This window comes from Podarcis gaigeae (genome assembly GCF_964106915.1).
Source record: "Podarcis gaigeae genome assembly, chromosome: 18".
Lineage (NCBI taxonomy): Eukaryota > Metazoa > Chordata > Lepidosauria > Squamata > Lacertidae > Podarcis > Podarcis gaigeae.
Window position 1 is genome coordinate 9,038,938 of NC_139696.1, and position 25,102 is coordinate 9,064,039.

General features: G+C 46.5%; 1 protein-coding gene across 19 annotated transcripts in view; it reads left to right on the forward strand.

Moving 5' to 3' along the window:
• Nucleotides 1-25,102, forward strand: part of PTPRS (protein tyrosine phosphatase receptor type S) — a 307,055-nt gene that overhangs the window by 131,486 nt on the left and 150,467 nt on the right. For all 19 annotated transcript variants that reach the window (XM_083720166.1, XM_083720154.1, XM_083720157.1 and 16 more), the window contains 2 exons: nt 14,738-14,883; nt 18,826-18,967. In XM_083720166.1, coding sequence (XP_083576292.1) covers nt 14,738-14,883; nt 18,826-18,967 — 288 coding nt within the window. The remainder of the gene's footprint in view (nt 1-14,737; nt 14,884-18,825; nt 18,968-25,102) is intronic.

Genomic DNA, 25,102 nt, shown 5'->3' on the forward strand with positions numbered 1-25,102 from the left:
TTCCTATGCCCCACAAATAACCCAGAGATGCATTTTAAATAAAACACATTCTAAAGGGACCCCTGACCATTAGGTCCAGTTGTGACCAACTCTGGGGTTGCAGCACTCATCTCGCTTTATTGGCCGAGGGAGCTGGTGTACAGCTTCCAAGTCATGTGGCCAGCAGGACTAAGCCGCTTCTGGCGAACCAGAGCAGCGCACGGAAACACCGTTTACCTTCCCACCGGAGCAGTACCTATTGATCTACTTGAACTTTGATGTGCTTTCAAACTGCTAGGTTGGCAGGAGCAGGGACCGAGTAACGGGAGCTCACCCCGTGGTGGGGATTCGAACCGCTGACCTTTTTGCAAGTCCTAGGCTCTGTTGTTTAACCCACAGTGCCATTCTACTCATGTAAAAACACCAGGCAGGCGCCACAAATAACCCAGAGATGCATTTTAAATAAAAGCACACATTCTACTCAGGTAAAAACATGCTGATTCCCAGACCGTCCACGGTCCGGATTTAGAAGGTGATTGGGCCGCATTCAGCCCCCCAGGCCTTAGGTTGCCTACCCCTGTTCTAGGGGGAATTGAGTTTAAAAATAACAGCCATCACTTCTAAAAAGAAAATTCCGTTCCTTCATCCTGCCATTTCCTCTGTTTTCACTTGAGGGGAAACTGACAGGCGCAGTCCGTTAAAGGAACTCTCTCTCTGTAATTATCTTGTCTTGATGGTTAAAGTGAGGGTCTGTCCTCCCCCCTCTGTACTTCCCCACCGGATATTCTTAATGGACTTTCTGTGACAAGGGGGCGATTTGCTGAAGGCAGATGGACACCGACAGGAAAATGATTATAATTTTCTGCTTGGTGTTTTTTTCACAATTTTTTTTCATGGCTGGGGGGAGGTGAGGAGCCCTTGCTTCTCCCCCACATGCAACAAAAGGGAGAGAATCGTCGCCTGGTATTAATCTCATTTTTTCCCTGTTCCATATGAGGCAGGAGGGGTGGCTGAGGAAGAGGGGGGGGGGAAAGATGGGGGGAATCTGTTAACAGAGATTTTGGTTCTTGAGCCAAGCAAGATCGCCCAAGAGCACTTTGTTTTGTGTAGTATAGGCAGGGGTCTATATGCACCATATATTTAAGTGTATGTAATTAAATGCACAGTTGATTGATTTAATAAATTAGATTATCAAACAAATCTAATCATTCACAGCTACTTCCATTACATTCGTAGCAATGCAGTTCTTAAAATACCGTATTTTTTGCTCTATAAGACCCACTTTTTCTCTCCTAAAAAGTAAGGGGAAATGTGTGTGCGTCTTATGGAGCGAATGCAGGCTGCGCAGCTATCCCAGAAGCCAGAACAGCAAGAGGGATTGTTGCTTTCGCTGCGCAGCGATCCCTCTTGCTGTTCTGGCTTCTGAGATTCAGAATATTTTTTTTCTTGTTTTCCTCCTCCAAAAACTAGGTGCGGCTTGTGGTCTGGTGCGTCTTATAGAGCAAAAAATACGGTATGTTCTAAGTTGCCTTGGTGTTAACTTTGGAAAGGTGGCGTACAAATAAAAGGACCGATCGATCGGTTATTTAACGTTACTCCCAAACGTGTCATGCAAATGGGGACCACAGTGAAGCAAAAACTTCCCGCATATGTTCAATTTAGAGAGATTCCTGCGTTGCAGGCAGTTGGAATAGATGATGCTTGAGGTCCCTTCTAACTCTCACTTCTATGGTTCTCGGACATGGGCAGGCAAACTAAGGTCCGGGGGCCGGATCTGGCCCAATCGCCTTCTCAATCCGGCCCACAGACGGTCCGGGAATCAGTGTGTTTTTACATGAGCAGAATGTGTACTTTTATTTAAAATGCATCTCTGGGTTATTTGTGGGGCCTGCCTGGTGTTTTTACATGAGCAGAATGTGTCCTTTTATTTAAAATGCACCTCTAGGTTATTTGTGGGGCATAGGAATTCGTTCATTCCCCCCCCAAAAAAAAATTAGTCTGGCCCCCCACAAGGTCTGAGGGACAGTGGACCGGCCCCCTGCTTGTTGACCTCTGTTCTAGGATGTCTCTCCTTAGCAAGATATAAGCGAGTGTTTCAGCCTCACAGCTCACCCCCTTCTCTTCAGACAAACCAACAAATCCAGGAAGTTTTACACTTAGCTACAACTTCCCGTTTGAGGACCGCAGGAAGGGAGCTGACTTCGAAGCGTAGCCTCATATCCTGACTATATTTGCCACAGCTCCCCAGTTTGGGCGGAAACGGGAACCTATCGCTCACCAAAAACTTCCTTCTTTTGTTTGCTGTCTTTGCACCAAGGGAAGAAAGAGCAATGGGGTCACATCCAAAATAGGGTTGGCACACCTGACCTGACTCCTACAGGTGTGCCTGGGTCCCTCCTGGTGGAGGGAGCTGAATCTGAGCCTTTATTGTTGTATATTTGTTGTTGTTATTGTTGTTTAGTCGTTTAGTCGTGTCCGACTCTTCATGACCCCCTGGACCAGAGCACGCCAGGCACCCCTGTCTTCCACTGCCTCCCGCAGTTTGGTCAAACTCATGCTGGTAGCTTCGAGAACACTGTCCCACCATCTCGTCCTCTTCTCCTTGTGCCCTCCATCTTTCCCAACATCAGGGTCTTTTCCAGGGTGTCTTCTCTTCTCATGAGGTGGCCAAAGTATTGGAGCCTCAGCTTCAGGATCTGTCCTTCCAGTGAGCACTCAGGGCTGATTTCCTTCCGAATGGAGAGGTTTGATCTTCTTTCAGTCCATGGGACTCTCAAGAGTCTCCTCCAGCACCATAATTCAAAAGCATCCATTCTTCGGCGACCAGCCTTCTTTATGGGTTTTATATCTATATATCTATAAATCTAAGGGACGCAGGTGGCGCTGTGGGTTAAACCACAGAGCCTAAGGACTTGCTGATCAGAAGGTTGGTGGTTCGAATCCCCACAACTACGAGGTGAGCTCCTGTTTCTCGATCCCTGCTCCTGCCAACCTAGCAGTTCGAAAGCACCTCAAAGTGCAAGTAGATAAATAGGTACCGCTCTGGCAGGAAGGTAAATGGCGTTTCCGTGTGCTGCTCTGGTTCACCAGAAGCGACTTAGTCATGCTGGCCACATGACCTGGAAGCTGTACGCCGGCTCCCTCAGCCAATAAAGCGAGATGAGCGCCGCAACCCCAGAGTCGGCCACGACTGGACCTAATGGTCAGGGGTCCCTTTACCTTTCTCATCTATAAATCTAATAGATATAGGTATCAGGTTTGAGCTCTGAAATCTCAGGATCTGGGATACTGCCGACCTGGCTATCCTAGTCCAGAATAAAAAAATGAACTTTGTATGTAATTTTTATTAAATGTTCTGTTTTAGAATTTATAAAGTACTCATTTTTGCATGCTTAAGATATCAGTGACATCACTTCTTCTCTTTCCATGGTTCATTTTGCAAAAATTGCAAATTTTTAAAAACTAAACCATTATTACATCCATCAAAACTTATTTACACTGTTTATCTTAATGCTGCCAGCATTTTCAGCTCTACACAGTTGTTTCCCATATATTCAACAAACATTTTCCAATCTTCTGTAAACGTATGTTCTTCTTGTTCTCTTATTCTATACGTTAAGTCTGCAAGCTGCGCGTATTCTGTCAATTTAAGTTGCAATTCTTCTTTAGTTTGGACCTTGCTCGTTTTCCATTTTGGGGCTAACAAAACACAGGCCTCAGTATGGCATACATGTTGTTGTTGTTGTTGTTTAGTCGTTTAGTCGTGTCCGACTCTTCGTGACCCCATGGACCAGAGAACGCCAGGCACCTCTGTCCTCCACTGCCTCCCGCAGTTTGGTCAAACTCATGCTGGTAACCTCGAAAACACTATCCAACCATCTCGTCCTCTGCCGTCCCCTTCTCCTTGTGCCCTCCATCTTTCCCAACATCAGGGTCTTCTCCAGGGAGTCTTCTCTTCTCATGAGGTGGCCAAAGTACTGGAGCCTCAGCTTCAGGATCTGTCCTTCCAGTGAGCACTCACGGCTGATTTCCTTCAGTATGGAGAGGTTTGATCTTCTTGCAGTCCATGGGACTCTCAAGAGTCTCCTCCAGCACCATAATTCAAAAGCATCAATTCTTCGGCGATCAGCCTTCTTTATGGTCCAGCTCTCACTTCCATACATCACTACTGGGAAAACCATAGCTTGAACTATACGAACCTTTGTTGGCAAGGTGATGTCTCTACTTCTCAAGATGCTGTCTAGGCCTGTCATTGCCCTTCTCCCAAGAAGCAGGCGTCTTTTAATTTCGTGACTGCTGTCACCATCTGCAGGGATCATGGAGCCCAAGAAAGTAAAATCTCTCACTGCCTCCATTTCTTCCCCTTCTATTTGCCAGGAGGTGATGGGACCAGTGGCCATGATCTTCGTTTTTTTGATGTTGAGCTTCAGACCATATTTTGCGCTCTCCTCTTTCACCCTCATTAAAAGGTTCTTTAATTCCTCCTCACTTTCTGCCATCAAGGTTGTGTCATCTGCATATCTGAGGTTGTTGATATTTCTTCCGGCAATCTTAATTCCGGCTAGGGATTCATCCAGCCCAGCCTTTCGCATGATGAATTCTGCATATAAGTTAAATAAGCAGGGAGACAAAATACAGCCTTGTCGTACTCCTTTCTCAATTTTGAACCAATCAGTTGTTCCATATCCAGTTCTAACTGTAGCTTCTTGTCCCACATAGAGATTTCTCAGGAGACAGATGAGGTGATCTGGCACTCCCATTTCTTTAAGAACTTGCCATAGTTTGCCGTGGTCGACACAGTCAAAGGCTTTTGCATAGTCAATGAAGCAGAAGTAGATGTCTTTCTGGAACTCTCTAGCTTTCTCCATAATCCAGCGCATGTTTGCAATTTGGTCTCTGGTTCCTCTGCCTCTTCTAAATCAAGCTTGCAATTCTGGGAGTTCTCGGTCCACATACTGCTTGAGCCTTCCTTGTGGAATTTTAAGCATAACCTTGCTAGCATGTGAAATGAGTGAAATTGTGCGGTAGTTGGAGCATTCTTTGGCACTGCCCTTCTTTGGGATTGGGATGTAGACTGATCTTCTCCAATCTTCTGGCCACTGCTGAGTTTTCCAAACTTGCTGGCATATTGAGTGTAGCACCTTAACAGCATCATCTTTTAAAATTTTAAATAGTTCAGCTGGAATGCCATCACTTCCACTGGCCTTGTTATTTGCAGTGCTTTCTAAGGCCCATTTGACTTCACTTTCCAGGATGTCTGGCTCAAGGTCAGCAACCACACTACCTGGGGTATACGAGACATCCATATCTTTCTGGTATAATTCCTCTGTGTATTCTTGCCACCTCTTCTTGATGTCTTCTGCTTCTGTTAGGTCCTTTCCACTTTTGTCCTTTATTGTGGAAATCTTTGTACGAAATGTTCCTTTCATATCTCCAATTTTCTTGAACAGATCTCTGGTTCTTCCCATTCTATTGCTTTCCTCTATTTCTTTGCATTGCTCGTTTAAGAAGGTCTTCTTGTCTCTCCTTGCTATTCTTTGGAAATCTGCATTCAATTTCCTGTATCTTTCACCATCTCCCTCGCATTTTGCTTGCCTTCTCTCCCCCGCTATTTGTAAGGCCTCATTGGACACCCACTTTGCTTTCTTGCATTTCCTTTTCATTGGGATGGTTTTCGTTGCTGCCTCCTGTATAATGTTACGAGCCTCCATCCATAGTTCTTCAGGCATTCTGTCCACCAAATCTAAATCCTTAAACCTGTTCCTCACTTCCACTGTGTATTCATAAGGAATTTGACTTAGATTGTATCTTACCGGCCCAGTGGTTTTTCCTACTTTCTTCAGTTTAAGCTTGAATTTTGCTATAAGAAGCTGATGATCTGAGCCACAGTCAGCTCCAGGTCTTGTTTTTGCTGACTGTATAGAGCTTCTCCATCTTTGGCTGCAGAGAATATAATCAGTCTGATTTCGATGCTGCCCATCTGGTGATGTCCATGTGTAGAGTCGTCTCTTGTGTTGTTGGAAAAGCGTGTTTGTGATGACCAGCTTGTTCTCTTGACAGAACTCTATTAGCCTTTGCCCTGCTTCGTTTTGATCTCCAAGGCCAAACTTGCCAGTTGTTCCTTTTATCTCTTGACTCCCTACTTTAGCATTCCAATCCCCTATAATGAGAAGAACATCCTTCTTTGGTGTCACTTCTATAAGGTCTTGTAAGTCTTCATAGAATTGGTCAATTTCAGTTTCTTCAGCACAAGTAGTTGGTGCATAAACTTGGATTACTGTGATGTTAAAAGGTCTGCCTTGGATTCGTATCGAGATCATTCTATCATTTTTGAGATTGCATCCCAGTACAGCTTTCGCCACTCTTTTGTTGACTATGAGGGCCACTCCATTTTTTTTACGGGTTTCTTGCCCACAGTAGTAGATATGATGGTCATCCGAACTGAATTCACCCATTCCCGTCCATTTTAGTTCACTGATGCCCAGGATGTCAATATTTATTCTTGCCATCTCATTTTTGACCACCTCCAACTTACCCAGGTTCATGGTTCTTACATTCCAGGTTCCTATGCAATATTTTTCTTTACAGCATTGGACTTTCCTTTCGCTTCCAGGCATATCCGCAACTGAGCGTCCTTTCGGCTTTGGCCCAGCCGCTTCATCAGCTCTGGATCTACTTGTACTTGCCCTCCGCTCTTCCCCAGTAGCATGTTGGACGCCTTCCGACCTGAGGGGCTCATCTTCCAGCGTCATATCTTTTATATGCCTGTTGTCTTTGTCCATGGAGTTTTCTTGGCAGGGATACTGGAGTGGCTTGCCGGTTCCTCCTCCAGGTGGATCACGTTTGGTCAAAACTCTCCACTATGACCTGTCCATCTTGGGTGGCCCTGCACGGCATGGCTCATAGCTTCTCTGAGTTATTCAAGCCCCTTCGCCACGGCAAGGCAGTGATCCATGAAGGGGATGGCATACATAAATAACCTTTTTTGACACCTGGGAATTTCAGTCTGGATTATCCCCAACAGAAAGGACTCTGGCCTAGAATGCTTTTTCATTTCTCATCCTGTTAAGGCAATATACAATTCTCCAAATGAGGCCACCATCAGAGGGGGGAAAAGTCACCTCTCAGTGCATAGTTTATAAATATATCACGTCTTCCCTTAAGGGGGCATGGATGGTCCCCCCCCCCTGCCTCCTCAATTTTCTCCCCCTACAGCCGCAAGGAGTAATAAATTTAATTTCCTGTTCGTTTATTGTTGTGATCATCGATTCTGGATTTTTTATTATTATTACTATAAAAAGATACAATTCGAGATGTAAAAAGAAGAGAAGGAAAGAAAGCCAGGCGTGAGAACAATAATCAAAATTACCATTTGCGGCCAGATAACACAAGGTGTATGTGGATTTAAATTTTCTTTTACTTTATTAAACCAATGAATAAATAAAAAGCACGACATCTGGAGGTCCACAGGTCTCCCATAGAGACCAAGGATTGCAAAACTGGCCCATTTGGACCCCACCACCCAAAACAAAATAAACACCCGCTCTTCCTTTCTCTCTCTTCTTTAAAGAGAACACAAATTTGAAGCTGTGCAAAGTGCAAGCCAGGATGTGCTCCATGAGATTGGTGTCCTATTAAGTCCTGCTCGGAGTAGACTGATTGAAATTGATGGACAGGACTCTCTCAAGTCCATTAATTTCCATGGGATTGCTCTGATAAGACCAGGGCCCATCTGCCCTATGCATTAAAAGCATTAAAACCTTGGTTCTGAAACGACTTAATAGTTGAACAACTTGGAACCTAAATGTTGCAAACCCGGAAGTAAGTGTCGAACTTTTTCAGAAGCCAAATGTGCTCCGTTTTGAGTGTTACGCTTCTAATTTGAGTGTTACACTGAGGTCTGTCTGTTTTTGCTATTTATTTTTGCGTTTTTGTTTTTGCGGCTCTTTTTTCGTTTTGTTTTTATGACAGTGTGGAACCCAGTCCAGCTACTGATGGATTGATTGTGTGACTGCAGTAGATTGTTTATTGCTTTCATTTTATGGATCAATGGTCTCGTTAGCAAAATTCATGTAAAATTGCTGTTTTAGGGGTTGTTTTTAAAAGTCTGGAACGGATTAATCCGTTTTGCATTACTTTCTATGGGAAAGCGCGCCTTGGTTTTGGAACGCTTTGGTGTTGGAACAGACTTCCGGAACGGATTAAGTTTGAGAACCGAGGGACCACTGTATTGTCCTGCTTTAAGCAGACATGGCTTCTCCCAAAGGATCCTGGGAGGTGTAGTTTTTTAAGGGTGCATACAGCCATTCTTATCTCTTGGCAGGGGACTCTGGGAATTGCAGGTATCTTAAGGGGACCAGAGGGTCCAATCAGCACCCATAACAAAGTTTTCTCAGGATGCTTTGGGGGAAACCACGACTGTTTCAAGTGGGATGGCTCTGCTTTAAATGCATAGTGCATGGATAAGCAAACTAAGGCCCGAGGGCCAAATCTGGCCCAGTCGCCTTCTAAATCCAGCCCACGGACAGTCCGGGAATCAGCGTGTTTTTACATGAGTAGACTGTGTCCTTTTATTTAAAATGCATATCTGGGTTATTTGTGGGGCATAGGAATTCATTCATTTACAGTGGTACCTCGGGTTACATACGCTTCAGGTTACACACTCCGCTAACCCAGAAATAGTGCTTCAGGTTAAGAACTTTGCTCCAGGATGAGAACAGAAATCGTGCTCCGGCGGAGCAGCGGCAGCGGGAGGCCCTGTTAGCTAAAGTGGTCCTTCAGGTTAAGAACAGTTTCAGGTTAAAGTACGGACATCCGAAGTGAATTAAGTACTTAACCCAAGGTACCACTGTATTTTTTCCCAAAGTATAGTCCGGCCCCCCACAAGGTCTGAGGGACAGTGGGCTGGCCCCCTGCTGAAAAAGTTTGCTGATCCCTGGCATAGTGCATTTGGGACCTCCTAGATTCCCGTCTTTTGACCTGCTCTGATCCTGGGGGGCTGCATTCCCACCCCCACCCCAAAAGATCTACATTTGCCCACGCAGATATGCACAGAATTTTCAGCATGCCCATCCCACAGGTTCCGTGCATCAGCAGAATTTGAATTGTGAAGGGGGTTCTCTTTGTCCCTGTGCCGATGACGGATGCCACAGAGGCGGCGGGAAGAATAAGACATTTATTTCGCTATTTCCTTTTAAAGATATGCACATATATATTCACCACCCAACAGGCCCTCTCTTGTTACCGGTGGGTTTTAAAAAAATACTTCACTTCCGTGGGTAGAAGGCTCCTCTCAGCCACCTTCATGCCAAATAAAAGAATAGGTTTATTTTGCCCTCTGTACCTTGGCATAAAATCAGCCCTGAGTGTTCACTGGAAGGACAGATCCTGAAGCTGAGGCTTCAAGACTTTGGCCACCTCATGAGAAGAGAAGACTCCCTGGAAAAGACCCTGATGTTGGGAAAGATGGAGGCACAAGGAGAAGAGGACGACAGAGGAGGAGATGGTGGGACAGTGTTCTCGAAGCTACCAGCATGAGTTTGAATCATAGAATCATAGAGTTGGAAGAGACCACAAGGGCCATCGAGTCCAACCCCCTGCCAAGCAGGAAACACCATCAGAGCACTCCTGACATATGGTTGTCAAGCCTCTGCTTAAAGACCTCCAAAGAAGGAGACTCCACCGCACTCCTTGGCAGCAAATTCCACTGTCAAACAGCTCTTACTGTCAGGAAGTTCTTCCTAATGTTTAGGTGGAATCTTTTTTCTTGTAGTTTGGAACTATTGCTCCGTGTCCGCTTCTCTGGAGCAGCGGAAAACAACCTTTCTCCCTCTATGTGACATCCTTTTATATATTTGAACATGGCTATCATATCACCCCTTAACCTCTTCTCCAGGCTAAACATGCCCAGCTCCCTTAGCCGTTCCTCATAAGGCATCGTTTCCAGGCCTTGGACCATTTTGGTTGCCCTCCTCTGGACACGTTCCAGTTTGTCAGTGTCCTTCTTGAACTTTGGTGCCCAGAACTGGACACAGTACTCCAGGTGAGGTCTGACCAGAGCAGAATACAGTGGCACTATTACTTCCCTTGATCTAGATGCTATACTCCTATTGATGCAGCCCAGAATTGCATTGGCTTTTTTAGCTGCTGCGTCACACTGTTGGTTCATGTCAAGTTTGTGGCCAACCAAGACTCCTAGATCCTTTTCACATGTACTGCTCTCAAGCCAGGTGTCACCCATCTTGTATTTGTGCCTCTCATTTTTTTTGCCCAAGTGCAATACTTTACATTTCTCCCTGTTAAAATTCATCTTGTTTGTTTTGGCCCAGTTCTCTAATCTGTCAAGGTCGTTTTGAAGTGTAATCCTGTCCTCTGGGGTGTTAGCCACCCCTCCCAGTTTGGTGTCATCTGCAAATTTGATCAGGATGCCCTTTAGTCCATCATCCAAGTCGTTGATAAAGATGTTGAATAAGACCGGGCCCAAGACAGAACCCTGTGGCACCCCACTAGTCACTCTTCTCCAGGATGAAGAGGAAACTGCGGGAGGCAGTGGAAGACAGGAGTGCCTGGCGTGCTCTGGTCCATGGGGCCACGAAGAGTTGGACACGACTAAACAACTAAACAACAACAACAAGAATTTTCTTTGTATTCCACATTATGAGGTTTATTTCAATTCTACCGATTTCACTATTTCACCTTATCTTCCCTATGTACGACATAAATTTTTCCCATTCTTTTTGAAATGTTTCTTCGCCCTGTTGTCAAATTTCCCCCGTTAATTTAGCTATTTCGGCATATTCCATTACCTTCTGTCGCCATTCTTCTACAGATGGCAATTGCTGTTGTTTCCAAACCGGCATTTCAGAGATTTGGGATTACATGACCCTTGCGGTCCGTTCCAGCCCTACATTTCTTGTTGTTGTTTAGTCCTCTCTAGTCCAACTCTTCGTGACCCCATGAACCAGAGCATGCCAGGCACTTCTGTCTTCCACTGCCTCCCGCAGTTTGGTCAAACTCATGCTGGTAGCTTCGAGAACACTGTCCCACCATCTCCTCCTCTGTCGTCCCCTTCTCCTTGTGCCCTCCATCTTTCCCAACATCAGGGTCTTTTCCAGGGAGTCTTCTCTTCTCATGAGGTGGCCAAAGTATTGGAGCCTACAATTCTAGGATCCCACGAAACTTCAGAAACAGTGCTTTGAGATGCACACAGGCAACCCCTTTTTTTACGTCCCCCTTCGCCTGCATGGAGCGTCTCCAATAGTGCTCCGTGCTGGAGCTGAGTTAAATCCAAGCGGATCGTGCCCCTGGTGCACATCAAAAGTCAAAACTTGCTCGCCTTTTGTCAGCGGCTCGTGCTCTGCTCCGTGTGGCAGCGATGTCAAGTGTTGTGACAGGGACAGAACACGCTTGAGGGCAGGAGCGGGTCAGAGTTCGCTCTGGAAGGTGCGGAAGGCATTTGGGTACCTTGTAATCGCCGAGTCTGGAAGAAACCGCTGGTATTCTTTTTTGGGGGTTGTGCGTGAATTTTGCTGCTTCTATTTCACTGGACCTGCCTGCAAGAATCTTCCCCGCAACGAGACAAGGCTAAAAAGACATTTTCAGTCAAGGAAGACGAGGCAACTCAGGGAAAGAAGTTGAAGTTGGGGTGGGGAAATTATATATATATAGATGCTAGAGAGAGAATGCAGATGACACAACCTTGATGGCAGAAAGTGAGGAGGAATTAAAGAACCTTTTAATGAGGGTGAAAGAGGAGAGCGCAAAATATGGTCTGAAGCTCAACATCAAAAAAACGAAGATCATGGCCATTGGGCCCATCACCTCCTGGCAAATAGAAGGGGAAGAAATGGAGGCAGTGAGAGATTTTACTTTCTTGGGCTCCATGATCACTGCAGATGGTGACAGCAGTCACGGAATTAAAAGACGCCTGCTTCTTGGGAGAAAAGCAATGACAAACCTAGACAGCATCTTAAAAAGCAGAGACATCACCTTGCCAACAAAGGTCCGTATAGTTAAAGATATGGTTTTCCCAGTAGTGATGTATGGAAGTGAGAGTTGGACCATAAAGAAGGCTGATCGCCGAAGAATTGATGCTTTTGAATTATGGTGCTGGAGGAAACTCTTGAGAGTCCCTTTCCCGCCCCGACCTGGCCACAGTGATCCATGCGACGGTCACCTCCAGGCTTGACTACTGTAATTCGCTCTATGCGGGGCTGCCCTTGAAGCTGTCCCAGAAACTCCAGCGGGTGCAGAATGCAGCAGCGAGGCTCCTCACGGGGTCTCTGCCATGGGAGCATATTCACCCAGTGCTTTAGCAGTTGCACTGGCTCCCGGTGGAGTACAGGGTCAGATTTAAGGTGCTCATTTTGACCTTTAAAGCCCTATATAGCCTAGGGCCCTCGTACCTACGGGACCGCCTCTCCCAGTATGCCCCACGGAGAGCCTCAAGGTCCATAAATAGCAACACCCTAGTGGTCCCGGGCCCTAAGGTAGTTAGATTAGCCTCAACCAGAGCCAGGGCCTTCTCAACACTGGCCCCGGCCTGGTGGAACGCTCTGCCTCATGAGACCAGGGCCCTGCGGGATCTGATTTCTTTCTGCAGGGCCTGTAAGACAGAGTTGTTCCACCTGGCCTTTGGGTTGAACTCAATCTGATTCCCTTCCCCTCTTACTTTTTTCTTTTTCCTTTCTCCTCCTGTGATGAGGCTGCATTTTAATACTTTAATGTTTCAATATTTTAATGTTGTAGTTTAACCTTGTTTTTAAGTTGTATTCATTCAACTTGTTTTTATTATTGCTTGTTAGCCGCCCTGAGCCCGGCCTTGGCTAGGGAGGGCGAGGTATAAATTATTATTATTATTATTATTATTATTATTATTATTATTATTATTATTATTTCTACTACTACTACTACTACTACTGCTACTATATTGTATGTTGAAAAGTCTCAATAAAAATATTTTAAAAGGGAATTGCCGTTCTGTGAGCAGAATGGGGGTGGGTTTCCTAACAATTCTCAGCGCCCACAGCAAACCACACAATTCCCAGGATTTTGATCTTTCCATTCAAATGAGTCTCAAAGTGGCTTACAAACAATAAACAAGAGTAACATAATCGAGCATCACAAATAAATGCACATATGAAAAAATAAACACATCAGTGGAACAATGGATAGATCAATGGATCTATGAAACGCTGTTAACGAAACAGCAGCTTAGAATAAGCTAAACAACTACAGCAAAAGTCGTATTATATGATTAACAAATCAATGCGGCATTTGTAATCTATAAAACAGTATTAACAACATTATCTAAACAGCGACCCCAAAATCAGCTAAGTGCTGCTAAGTTCAGACACACTCTCCCTAAGTCATAATCTTTTAACTGTTTAAAGTGGACTGATGACGCATCGATTGCATGGTGCAACTGGGCCTCTGCACAAGAAAAATACCGTATTTTTTGCTCTATAAGACTCACTTTTTCCCTCCTAAAAGTAAGGGGGAATGTGTGTGCGTCATGGAGCGAATGCAGGCTGCGCAGCTATCCCAGAAACCAGAACAGCAAGAGGGATTGCTGCTTTCGCTGCGCAGCGATCCCTCTTGCTGTTCTGGCTTCTGAGGTTCAGAATACAGTGGTGCCTCGCAAGACGAAAATAATTCGTTCCGCGAGCCTCTTCGTCTTGCGGTTTTTTCATCTTACGAAGCACCCCTATTAGCGGATTAGCGCTATTAGCAGCTTAGCGGCTTAGAAAAAGGGGGGGGAGCGGGAAAAATTGCAAGACTCGCAAGACGTTTTCGTCTTGCGAAGCAAGCCCATAGGGAAATTCATCTTGCGAAGCGCCTCAAAAAACTGAAAACCCTTTCATCTAGCGGGTTTTTCGTCTTGCGAGGCATTCGTCTTGCGGGGCACCACTGTATTTTTTTTCTTGTTTTCCTCTCCAAAAACTAGGTGTGTCTTGTGGTCTGGTGCATCTTATACAGCGAAAAATACGGTAAATTGTGAGGTTGGTTTTGAGGTGGGATTCTGCTTGGTTTGAGTGCCGACTGCAAGTTACCCAGAGCTGATTTGGGACAGGATCCGATGTGAGGAACTCTGTCTCTCCTTATTTCACTTCCATCCTTGCTTCTTCCTGTCTTGTTAGTTTGAAATTTACTGAAATATTGAAATAGCAGAGCCACAGCTGTGCTTGGGTGATTTCCTCCCCTTCCAAAAAAACCACAAAACCCCAACCCACACAAACGCTCTTGATCATAAAGCTGCCTTCTGCCGTTCTTGAAGACAGGGAGTGGGTTTATGTGCAGCTGCAAAATGTTGCATAGTGCAGATTGCACATGTCTGCTGGGTGTGATGCAGCTGCAGCGAACGCCACCCCCGCCATCCCATAAATGTATTCTGACACTAATGGAAAGGGTGTCAGGTGTGCGTGCAGGAGCCGGGCCCTGTGACCAGTAGGGCTTCGCAGGACTGGGGGCTTCCTAAGTTTGTTCTGAAGAGGCAAGGCGCGGCCACACAGGTGAGGCTGACTGGTAACTCACAGCACCTGGTGGCAAAAGCCGGGAAGGGATATAAGGTCAGCATTTCCCTTTAGCTCTTTGCCACAGCAGCACATTTCCTGCCTTGCTGCGTTTGACTCCTTGATCCTCGGACCCCTGACTCCTTGCTCCGTACATTTTGACTCTTTCTTTATTTGTCATTTGTGAAATATTTCAAGTTATTCAATATTCTCTCCCTCCCACCCCTTTCTGTTTCTTGTACATAAAGGTCCCCCCGAGTTCATCAAGAATCCTGTGGACCAGATCGGGGTCTCTGGAGGGGTGGCATCCTTCGTCTGCCAAGCAAGGGGAGACCCCAAGCCCCGCGTCACCTGGAACAAGAAGGGGAAGAAAGTGAACTCCCAGAGGTTTGAGGTAAGCGTCTCCTGCCTTTACAGGGGAGAGAATAAGGGCATCCTAGCACCCTGGAGTCGGAAGGTATCCCGAGGTCATCTAGTCCAACCCCTGCGATGGAAAAAAATTTAGATTCTTGACATGGGAGCATTTAGGGCTCTAGTGTTGCTTCAGACACCTCTGTTGTTTGCGACTTTTTAAAATGTTCTCAAGGGTCTTATGTTTAGATCAGGGGTGCCCAAACTTTTTTCAAAGAGGGCCAGATTTGTTGAAGTGAACATGAACAACAACTACCAGACTTTTAGACAACATCTGAAGGCAGCCCTGTTTAGGGAAGCTTTTAATGTTTGAGGCATTACTGTGTTTTAATATTGTGTTGGAAGCCACCCAGAGTGGCTGGGGAAACCCAGCCAGATGGGCGGGGCATAAATAATAAATTATTATTATACTTGAGGGCCAACCAAAGTTGTTGACTTTTTTTAGGATTGAAATTGTTCCGCTTTTTTTAGGATTTGACCCCGAGAAATAAACTGCCACAGGGGCCAGATAAAACCTGGATTAGGCTCTCCGAAACGGACTTTGGACATTCCTGGTTTAGATGATGTTTAGGAGGTGATTTATAAATCAGTGATTATAATCAGTGGTTCGTGTGTTGGAGGAGGACCAGGGAAACCAGGGTGGAAATCCTTGCTTGGCCACGTGAAGCTCGCAGGATGACCACAGTCTCTCCACCTCAGCCCTACCTCACAGGGTTGTTGTGAGGATAAAATGAGGAGCAGCAGAGAACCATGTACATCACATTGAGCTAGCTCCTCGGAGCGAAGATGGGGGTATAAATGCAATTAATGGACCGTCATCAGTTGGGGAGGGGGCAGGAGGGAGGGACGGGTTGTCGGGAGAGGAACTGGGAGCCAGGTTCGAATCCCGGGGAAACAAACTGGGTGTCCTTCAGCCAGTTGCTGTCTCTCAGCCACCTCACAGGCTTGCTGAGAAGATACAGTGGTACCTCGGGATGCGAACGTGATCCGTTCCGGAGCCCCGTTCGCATCCTGAACAGAACGTAAGACGCAATAGCACATCTGCACGGGTCGTGTTTCGCCACTTCCGCGCATGTGCGTGACGTCATTTTGACCGTCTGCGCATGCGCGAGCGACGAAACCCGGAAGTAACACGCTCCGTTACTTCCGGGTCGCCGCAGAGCGCAACCTGAAGTGTATTTATCCCGAGGTATGACTGTAAAGTGGGGGGAGGGGGGTAGAGCAACGGCAGTGCGTCCTTTTTGGAGAACCGGTAGGATAAAATCGTGCATGTGCAATCTTTAGTCCCTCAAAGTGTTGCTTGAGATGGAAATGCCGCTTAAATTTTTTTAAGCGTCTCCAGTGCGTTTTGTTCTGTGCCCCCCTCTCCCACCCCTCGCCACTCGTGCAAAGTCTTTAACGTCTCTTCAGATGTTTCTCTATGCGCAAGCTCTGGAGGGAGAAGGATTTTCATCTCCTGCACAAAATAGCTGTCGTGCGGTGCAGGAAATAGGAAATCCAAACGGCAAATCTGTTTCTGGGTTGTTTTTTCTTTCTGATGGACTCAGAGGAAGGGCAGTGTGAAGTGTGTATGTGTGTGAGAGCGATGTGATTTTAGTCCCTGTTTTTGTCAAGGTACGTATGCAACAGATTTCTCTCCCGTCGTTTTAAGCGCAACCTGCAACTCTCAGCCTGGTTTCAAAAGGCTCTCTGTAGTCAGTCCGTTGAGACATCATGAAAGCGTTTTTCTTATTCTGGAAGGCTGCTGAGTGGAGGGGGGGTGAGATTGGGGGGGTGGGGTGTCAGAGAGGAAGCAGGGAGAGCAGAAGAGAGAGGGGGTGACAGAGAGAAGAAAGAGAAACTGGCAAAAAATGTATACCGTATTTTTCGCTGTATAGAACGCACGTTCTCCCCTCCAAAAATTAAGGGGAAATGTGTGTGCATCCTATGGAGCGAATGCAGGCACCTTGTCTTCAGCGAAAGCAACGCGAAGCCTCCAGAGCATGGAGGGAGCGCTCCCTCTGCGCTCCGGAGGCTTCACGTTGCTTTCGCTGAAGCCTAGAGAGCAAGAGGGGTCGGTGCGCACCGACCCCTCTCGCTCTCCAGGCTTCAAGGATAGCCGCCTGAAGCCTTCGGAGCGCACAAGCTCCAGGTTTCTTTCGCTGAAGCCAGGAGAGTCTTGCTCTCCCGGCTTCAGCAAAAGGAAACCGAAGCCTCTGGAGCGCAGCGGGAACTCGCGCTGTGCTCCGAAGGCTTTTGGTTCCTTTTGCTGAAGTTGGGGGAGCAAGACTCTTGGCTTCAGCAGAGAGGGAGAGCTGCGCAGCGCCCCTTCAGTCAAGCAGGAGGAGCAATGGAAGGGGCTCCGTTTCTCCTGCTGCTTCACTGAAGGGACGCTGAGCAGAGGGGGGGGGGATTTCTTTTCTTGTTCTCCCCCTCTAAAACAAGGTGCGTCCTATGGTCCGGTGCGTCCTATAGAGCGAAAAATACGGCAAATACGAATCAAGCGAGTGTTGGAAATGTAAAGAGAAAGAAAGTTCTTTTTATCACATGCTGTATACTGGGAAATGATATATAATGAATTGAAAAAGAAATTTAAAATAACGGGAGGGAAAGTAAAGTTATATTGTATTAAGATAAATTACAGGATAAAAATTGGAAAAGATGGAAAGGATTTGCTGAAATAGTTAACCGAACTAGAATACAGAAAAGGGAGGTGTGAGGAGGTCAATGAAACAAGCAAAGGAAAGATAAGTTATGGGAAGATTTGCCGTGTTATCTTTTTAATGGATTTTAGTTTTCTGTTTTCTTATTTTTTAATTTTTTTTCCTTTATTGTGATATGTTGTTTTGTTTTTGTTTAATATGGTGTTTTTACTTTTTCTTTTTGTAACCTTTAAAACCTTAATAATTTTTTTAAAAAAATAATAATTAAAATATCGTTTGTAAAAGAAAAAACCCAGAAGCTTTCCTTTTGGGGAACTACAGGGGCTGAACTACCAAACTCTATAGAAATTTATTCATGCATGCAACCACAGCGGCAAGAATGTTACTTGCCCAAAAATGGAAAGAAGAAGCCCCAGCAAAAGAAGAATGGATGTGAAAACTCATGGAATATGCAGAAATACTGGAATAAGAAATCAAGATAACGAACTTTTTATAAAAGAATGGAAATGGTTTATTGAACATTTACAAACAAACTGTAAACAGATAAGAAAGTTGGTGGAGTTGTTGCAATAACCTGCAGTTTTATAAGAGTATATATTTAAAGTAGGTGAATAAATGAGCAAATTTAAGTTCATTTGGATATGCAGAAAATATTAAAAATAAATTTAAGGAACCGCAGAAAGAGGGGGAAGGAAGTCGAGTTTTGAAATGTTAAAACGATTGTAAAATTATTGAAATGTATAAAACTGAAAATCATAAATAAAAAATATAAAAGAGAGAAAGAAGGGGTGTCAGAGGGGGATGTCAGAGAGAGAACAGTGGTTGACTCAAAATTGCAAGAAGTCAAACCCAAACTTTGCATCTTCTGCATGACTGTTATCATTGCACCCTCAGTTTTAAAATACAGCCATACCTTGGAAGTCAAACGGAATCTGTTCCAGAAGTCCATTCGACTTCCAAAATGTTCGGAAACCAAAGCGCGGCTTCTGATTGGCTGCAGGAACCTCCTTCAGCCAATCGGAAGCCCTGCCGGATGTTCAACTTCCAAAAGTAGTTCGTAAACCGGAACAGTCACTTCAAGGTTTGCGGCGTTGGGGAGCCAAAACCTTCGAGAACTAAGCTTTTTGAAAACCAAGGTACGATTGTACAGTGTTATTTCCTTTGAGTCTGAGACAACAAAATACGGGAAGGGGGGATCAGGGACTTAGAGATGTTCTCTGCTAACAGCGACCCCCCCAAAAAAACGTTTTAACACTTACTTTCTCCTCCTCTCCCCGTCTCAGACGATTGAGTTTGACGAAGGGGCCGGCGCTGTCCTGAGGATCCAGCCCCTCCGCACCCCCAGGGACGAAAACATTTACGAATGTGTTGCTCAGAATTCCGTGGCAGAGATCACTGTCAACGCCAAACTGACTGTCCTGAGAGGTAAATTCCTGCGACGGGGCAGATCTTTCATTGCTTTGTGTCTTGTCTCTCCAATATTCCAAGGCTGCTTATCTGGGATAAAGCTCTACAGGGCAAGTTGAATGTGGGTTGGATCTGCCAGTAGAAAATTCCAGCAGACTGAGTTCTTTTAAGGCAAGGGCTGGTGCTGTGACATTTTTAATGCAATTGTCTGTATGCTTTTAATAGGTAGACTTAACTCTATCCATGTTTAATTGTTTTTTAATGATTTCCCCCTATGTCGCCAGCTGTTCTTGTTTTTAGCTGAAAACTGCCTTAAGTCCATGTCTAATAATAATAATAATAATAATAATAATAATAATAATAATAGCAGGTAAAGGTAAGGCGCTGTGGGTTAAACCACAGAGCCTAGGACTTGCCGATCAGAAGGTCAGCGGTTCGAATCCCCGCGACGGGGTGAGCTCCCGTTGCTCTGTCCCAGCTCCTGCCAACCTAGCAGTTCGAAAGCACGTCAAAGTGCAAGTAGATAAATAGGTACCACACCGGCAGGAAGGTAAACAACGTTTCCATGTGCTGCTCTGGTTCGCCAGAAGCAGCTTAGTCCTGCTGGCCACATGACCCGGAAGCTGTACGCTGGCTCCCTCGGCTAGTAAAGCGAGATGAGCGCCGCAACCCCAGAGTTGGCCATGACTGGACCTAATGGTCAGGGGTCCCTTTACCTTTAAGGGACCCCTGACAGTTAAGTCCAGTCACGGATGACTCTGGCGTTGCGACGCTCATCTCGCTTTACTGGCCGAGGGAGCCTGCCTTTGTCCGCAGACAGTTTTTCCAGGTCATGTGGCCAGCAGGACTAAGCCACTTCTGGCAAAACCATAGCAGAGCATGGAAACGTTGTTTACCTTCCTGCCGGTGTGGTACCTATTTATCTACTTGCACTTTGACGTGCTTTCGAACTGCTAGGTTGGCAGGAGCTGGGACAGAGCAACGGGAGCTCACCCCGTCGCGGGGATTCGAACCGCTGACCTTCTGATCGGCAAGCCCAAGAGGCTCAGTGGTTTAGACCACAGCGCCAACCCCGTTGCTCCCGTACGTTCAACCAACTGCCACTCTGCCTTTCAAAGGAACAGGGGTCATTCTTGGAGCTCAGCAAGAGGCCCCCAAGTCCTTGTTCTGCGATGCCAACACGTTGTGCTGCTTAGCCTTCTGCCTCTCCCAGTGAGTGGCAAGGTGTCGCTTTGACGAGGATCTCCGCTGTCGGGAGTTAAGCAGGGAGAAGTTTCCGTATCAGGCGAAGCACCGCTTTATCTTAACAGCGTCTCAAGGGGCTGGGATTGGAGGGCAACAGATATGTCTTCGCTGCGTTTCCAGTTGTTTGTGATGGTTTCTGGGAAAATGAAATATTACCCTTCTTGTTGTTAGGAGCACAGAAAGCTCTTTTACTGCGATAGACCGTCTCCCTCGATATTGCTCTTAATTCTGACTGACAGCATGTCTCTAGAGTATCGGGCCGAGAGAGGGATTCCTTCCCCCACCCCATCACTGAACATCTGGGAACATCTGGATCTGGGGCCTTCTGCCGGCACACCAGTTGCCCAGCCACTGAACTTCTCTTCCCCAAAACATGACATTTTATTATTATTATTTTTAAAAATAAAACTTTAGACTCCTTCCCCCTCTGCGCAATTCACTGTTCTGAGCTCCCTCCTTTAACACCAGCATCTGCTGAGGGAGCATAACTTTGCCACTCCTCTGTGTAAGTTGTTGCAGGATCGTTTGGTCAGAACTGCTGCCTTCCATGGATTGTTTGCAGGGACTGCCGCCCTGAACTTGCCTTCTTCCGATCAGCCCAGTGGCTGGATCAGTCCCTTGCATCTCTGCTGTTGGGCTCAGTCAATTACGCCTGGTGCAGTGATGACGAGAGAGCAAGTTTGTATACCTTGGCCAGGGGTCAGCAAGCTTTTTCAGCAGGGGGCCAGTCCACTGTCCCTCAGACCTTGTGGGGGGCCGGACTATGGTTTTTTTTTGGGGGGGGGGTGAACGAATTCCTATGCCCCACAAAGAACCCAGAGATGCATTTTAAATAAAACCACAATGGTACCTATTTATCTACTTGCACTTTGACGTGCTTTCGAACAGCTAGGTTGGCAGGAGCTGGGACCGAGCAACAGGAGCTCACCCATCGCAGGGATTCGAACCACCAACCTTCTGATCAGCAAGCCCAAGAGGCTCAGTGGTTTAGACCACAGCGCCACCCGCATTTATTTGCGATAGTTTCCATGCCACACCCCAAAGCGATTTGCTACTATGCTGCAAAATGTGGTCGTGTAGAGTGCGTCAGTCTGTTAAGAGCATCAGCCAGCCAGCCATTCCTTTTCCAAGATGTGCCATTCCATGTGTTCTGTCGCTCAGTTTCCAATTTCTTTCCCCTCTGTGGGCAGTCAGTTCTGTGGCTTCCTGGGAATTGCTCAGTCCTTATTGGGCAGGTTTCGATTCCACGCACACTTAAGATGTTGCTGTATTTCTGCAAATTTTGGAATCCCCTACACCCCCCCCCCAAAAAAGAAAGCTTATTTCCACGCAGATTTTCCCAGGTTCACTCCTCAGCATCCCTAGGTAGGGCTGAGAAAGACCCGTTTGAAATCTTGGAGAGCAGCTGCCAGTCAGTGTAGACAATGTTGGGCTAGGTGGACCAGAAGTCTGAAGCCGTATAAGGTAGCTCTCTATATTGTAGCCTTATTGGAGTTCACCGATAGGGTCTGTGTTGCTCCCGAGAGGGAGGAAGGAAGTTCAATGACACCGAGGTTTGGTTCAGAGAAAGAGTTTATTCTGCTCTCCGGATAGCAGAAGGCACTTGCGTGGTCAGTTCACAACAAGTCCAAAGAAATGAGAAATTTCATGCAGTATATATATACTCCAGGTACCCTCTCCCTCCTTCCCCAGGAATCCAACCACGTCAGCCTATACACGCAGGTTGACATCACATATGTTCCTGCTCCGGCACTCTTAACTATAAAAGGGTATTCCTTCCTATACTTCTGACCATAAAAGGGTTTTCCTTCCTACACTCTTATCTTGGAGCAAGAGGTCACTATCTCCAAGAACACCCTCTGGCGCTGTTCCCAGACTAGGTCTGTGTGTGTTTGTGGTCAGGATATAAGATAAGGCACAGACGTGTCTTCCCTGTTCTACTGGTACAGTCAAGGCCATCCTTGCCATCACAAACTGATAAAGGGGCGGGCTCTGAGCACTTGTTTATACAGCTGGGTTTTGGCTCAAGAGCTCAAGTGAAAGCATTTTAGCTAAGGAAAAATAGGGATTTTGGTGCAGTTTCAAACTGCCTGCACAGTCAATTTTGGGTTTGGGAAACCCATTCCTTCAATATTACTGTTTAAATCAGATCTTTATTCAGAGTCACGAGGGCTGACTCTTTAGGGGATGAGCTGTAGCTCATATGTGGAGTGCAGAAGGCTCCAAGTTCAAGCATATTCCAGTAAGTCCGGGAGAGAACCCCTCTCAGAAATACTGGAGAGCTGCTGCCAGCCAGTGTAGACAACACTGGGCTAGATGGAGCAATTGGTCTATGTCAGTAGAAGGCATCTTCCAACGTTACCATTACTAACAACCCAAAAACACAGTAGCGGAGTATAACGTCATGCAATGTATGAATACGAGTAATATTTATTCGTGAAGCCGGAGCCATTATGAAATAAAATACATTAAACAGAATTAAAAACACCCAGTAAAAATAATCATTAAAACCAGGGCTTCTTTTAGATAAGAGTTGGAGTTTAATTTCTCATCCCCCACAGACTTTCCTCCTTAAAATCGCCGCTTTCGAGGCAAAAACTGGACACTTTTTCAAACGTGTGTCAGGGGGACCTATCCCCTAACAAAAAGTTAAATCAGATACCTGATCAATCTCTCTCACCTGAGAGATCTGAATCTTTGAGCAAGCCTGCTTGTGCTATACAGTGGTACCTCGGGTTACATACGCTTCAGGTTACAGACTCTGCTAACCCAGAAATAGTGCTTCAGGTTAAGAACTTTGCTTCAGGATGAGAACAGAAATTGTGCTCTGGTGGCATGGCGGCAGCGGGAGGCCCCATTAGCTTAAGCGGTTCTTCAGGTTAAGAACAGTTTCAGGTTAAGAACGGACCTGCGGAACGAATTAGGTACTTAAGCTGAGGTACCACTGTATACAAATCAAACAAACAATAAATTATAAGGGGAAGAAATGGGGAAACACCAATATTAATCACAACTTCCTTATTTCCTGATCTAGCGTGGATGATCAACGTTGGGCATCTTGAGTCCAAAGCACAGGAAATAAAATCACAGAATTGAGAAGGGACCAGAAATTTGCATGTTTTCCTCAGTAGCCCAAATCCGTAGGTTCTGAAACCACGACAACAAATGCATATTTTTCCCCCCAATATTTCCATCGCTCGGCTGCCAGAATCCTGCCTGCAGCTGACATTCGCATCAAAAGTGCTTCAGAGCAACGAGCTTTCATGCTGTCAGTCTGCATATTCGCTACAGAGAGCTCTGCTAACATCTGCGGGTCTGCAGTCGGGATGGCTGTGCCAGATGCAACCCTAGACTCTTATTTAAGGCTTCTCCCCACATTCCTGGGACGCGGGTGGCGCTGTGGGTTAAACCACAGAGCCTAGGGCTTGCCGATCAGAAGGTCAGCGGTTCGAATCCCCGCGACGGGTTGAGCTCCCGTTGCTCGGTCCCTACTCCTGCCCACCTAGCAGTTCGAAAGCACGTCAAAGTGCAAGAAGATAAATAGGTATTGCTGCGGCGGGAAGGTAAAACGGTGTTTCCATGCGCAGCTCTGGTTCGCCAGAAGCGGCTTAGTCCTGCTGGCCACATGACCCGGAAGCTGTACGCCGGCTCCCTCGGCTAATAAAGATGAGCACCGCAACCCCAGAGTCGTCCGCGACTGGACCTAATGGTCAGGGGTCCCTTTACCTTTTTACCCACATTCCTAGGAGTGAGCAATGGCAAAAAACAACAAAAACAGGGGAAAAGCATTCTCCCCCCCCCCCCAAAAAAAACAACTGGGGAAAAGAACAAGGTAGCAAAACAAACAAGCACAAATAATGAACATTAAGTACTGGAGCGCTGATAGCGAATGAATCACATAGCGGGCACTGTTTTAAATGGATCCTTACTGCCGTCGTGGGGGAGCCCTCTTTGGTGACAAATACAAATGTGAGGAAAGAGCGGGGTGGGGGGGGGAATAATACGCAAGGCTGGAATTGCCCTGCAACTGCAGCTGTTCAAGCTCTGGGCCTCTGTAAGCTCCACAGCTGTCGCTCGTCTGGGGTGGGGACCCACGGAGCAGCCTGCCTTGTCTCCCCCTCCATTGGGGGCTGGCAAACAGGCAAAAGTGTCAGCCGAGGAGGGACCCGGCTGACAAGGGGGGGTTGCCACCGAACAGCTGGCACGCTCATTACGCGGCCGACTAGTGCTTCCCGGTTCGAACACAGCCAACACCCCCTCGCTGGGCTCTCTAAGCTTCGTTAGGTGATGTGCTAATTGCCACGGCTCTCTCCGGCTAGCAAAAAAAGGCAGCCACCCAGCCGGAAAAACCCTGCTGGCGTTAAGCAGAAGTTATCTGCGCCCCCCACCCCACCCCCACCCCCACTGGCCCGCTGCCAGAACTGGAGAGAGTGGGGAGTAATAATAATAAAAGTCGTTTCCTCCATGAATTTTCATCCTGGGAGCTCTGAGCTGTTGCGTGGGGGCAGCAGGAACCCCAATCTTGGGGTGGCTGAGCAGGAATCTTGGGGGCTGAGTGAGCTGCTGCAATGCTGGACGCCTCTAGACAACCTGTTAATTGAGCATATTTATCCTGATTTGTTGCCAGGCAGATTAGACATCAGTGGCTTGTTTAGTGAGCATGCATCGTTAATTTGTTTGCGTGGAGTTTAGAAGGGGGTAGGCCGACTAAGTCCCGGGGGCCGGATCCGGCCCAATCGCCTTCTCATTCCGGCCCACGGACGGTCCAGGAATCAGCGTGTTTTTACATGAGTAGAAAGTGTCCTTTTATTTAAAATGCACCTCTGGGTTATTCGTGGGGCCTGCCTGGTGTTTTTACATGAGTAGAATGTGTCCTTTTGTTTAAAATGCATCTCTGCATTATTTGTG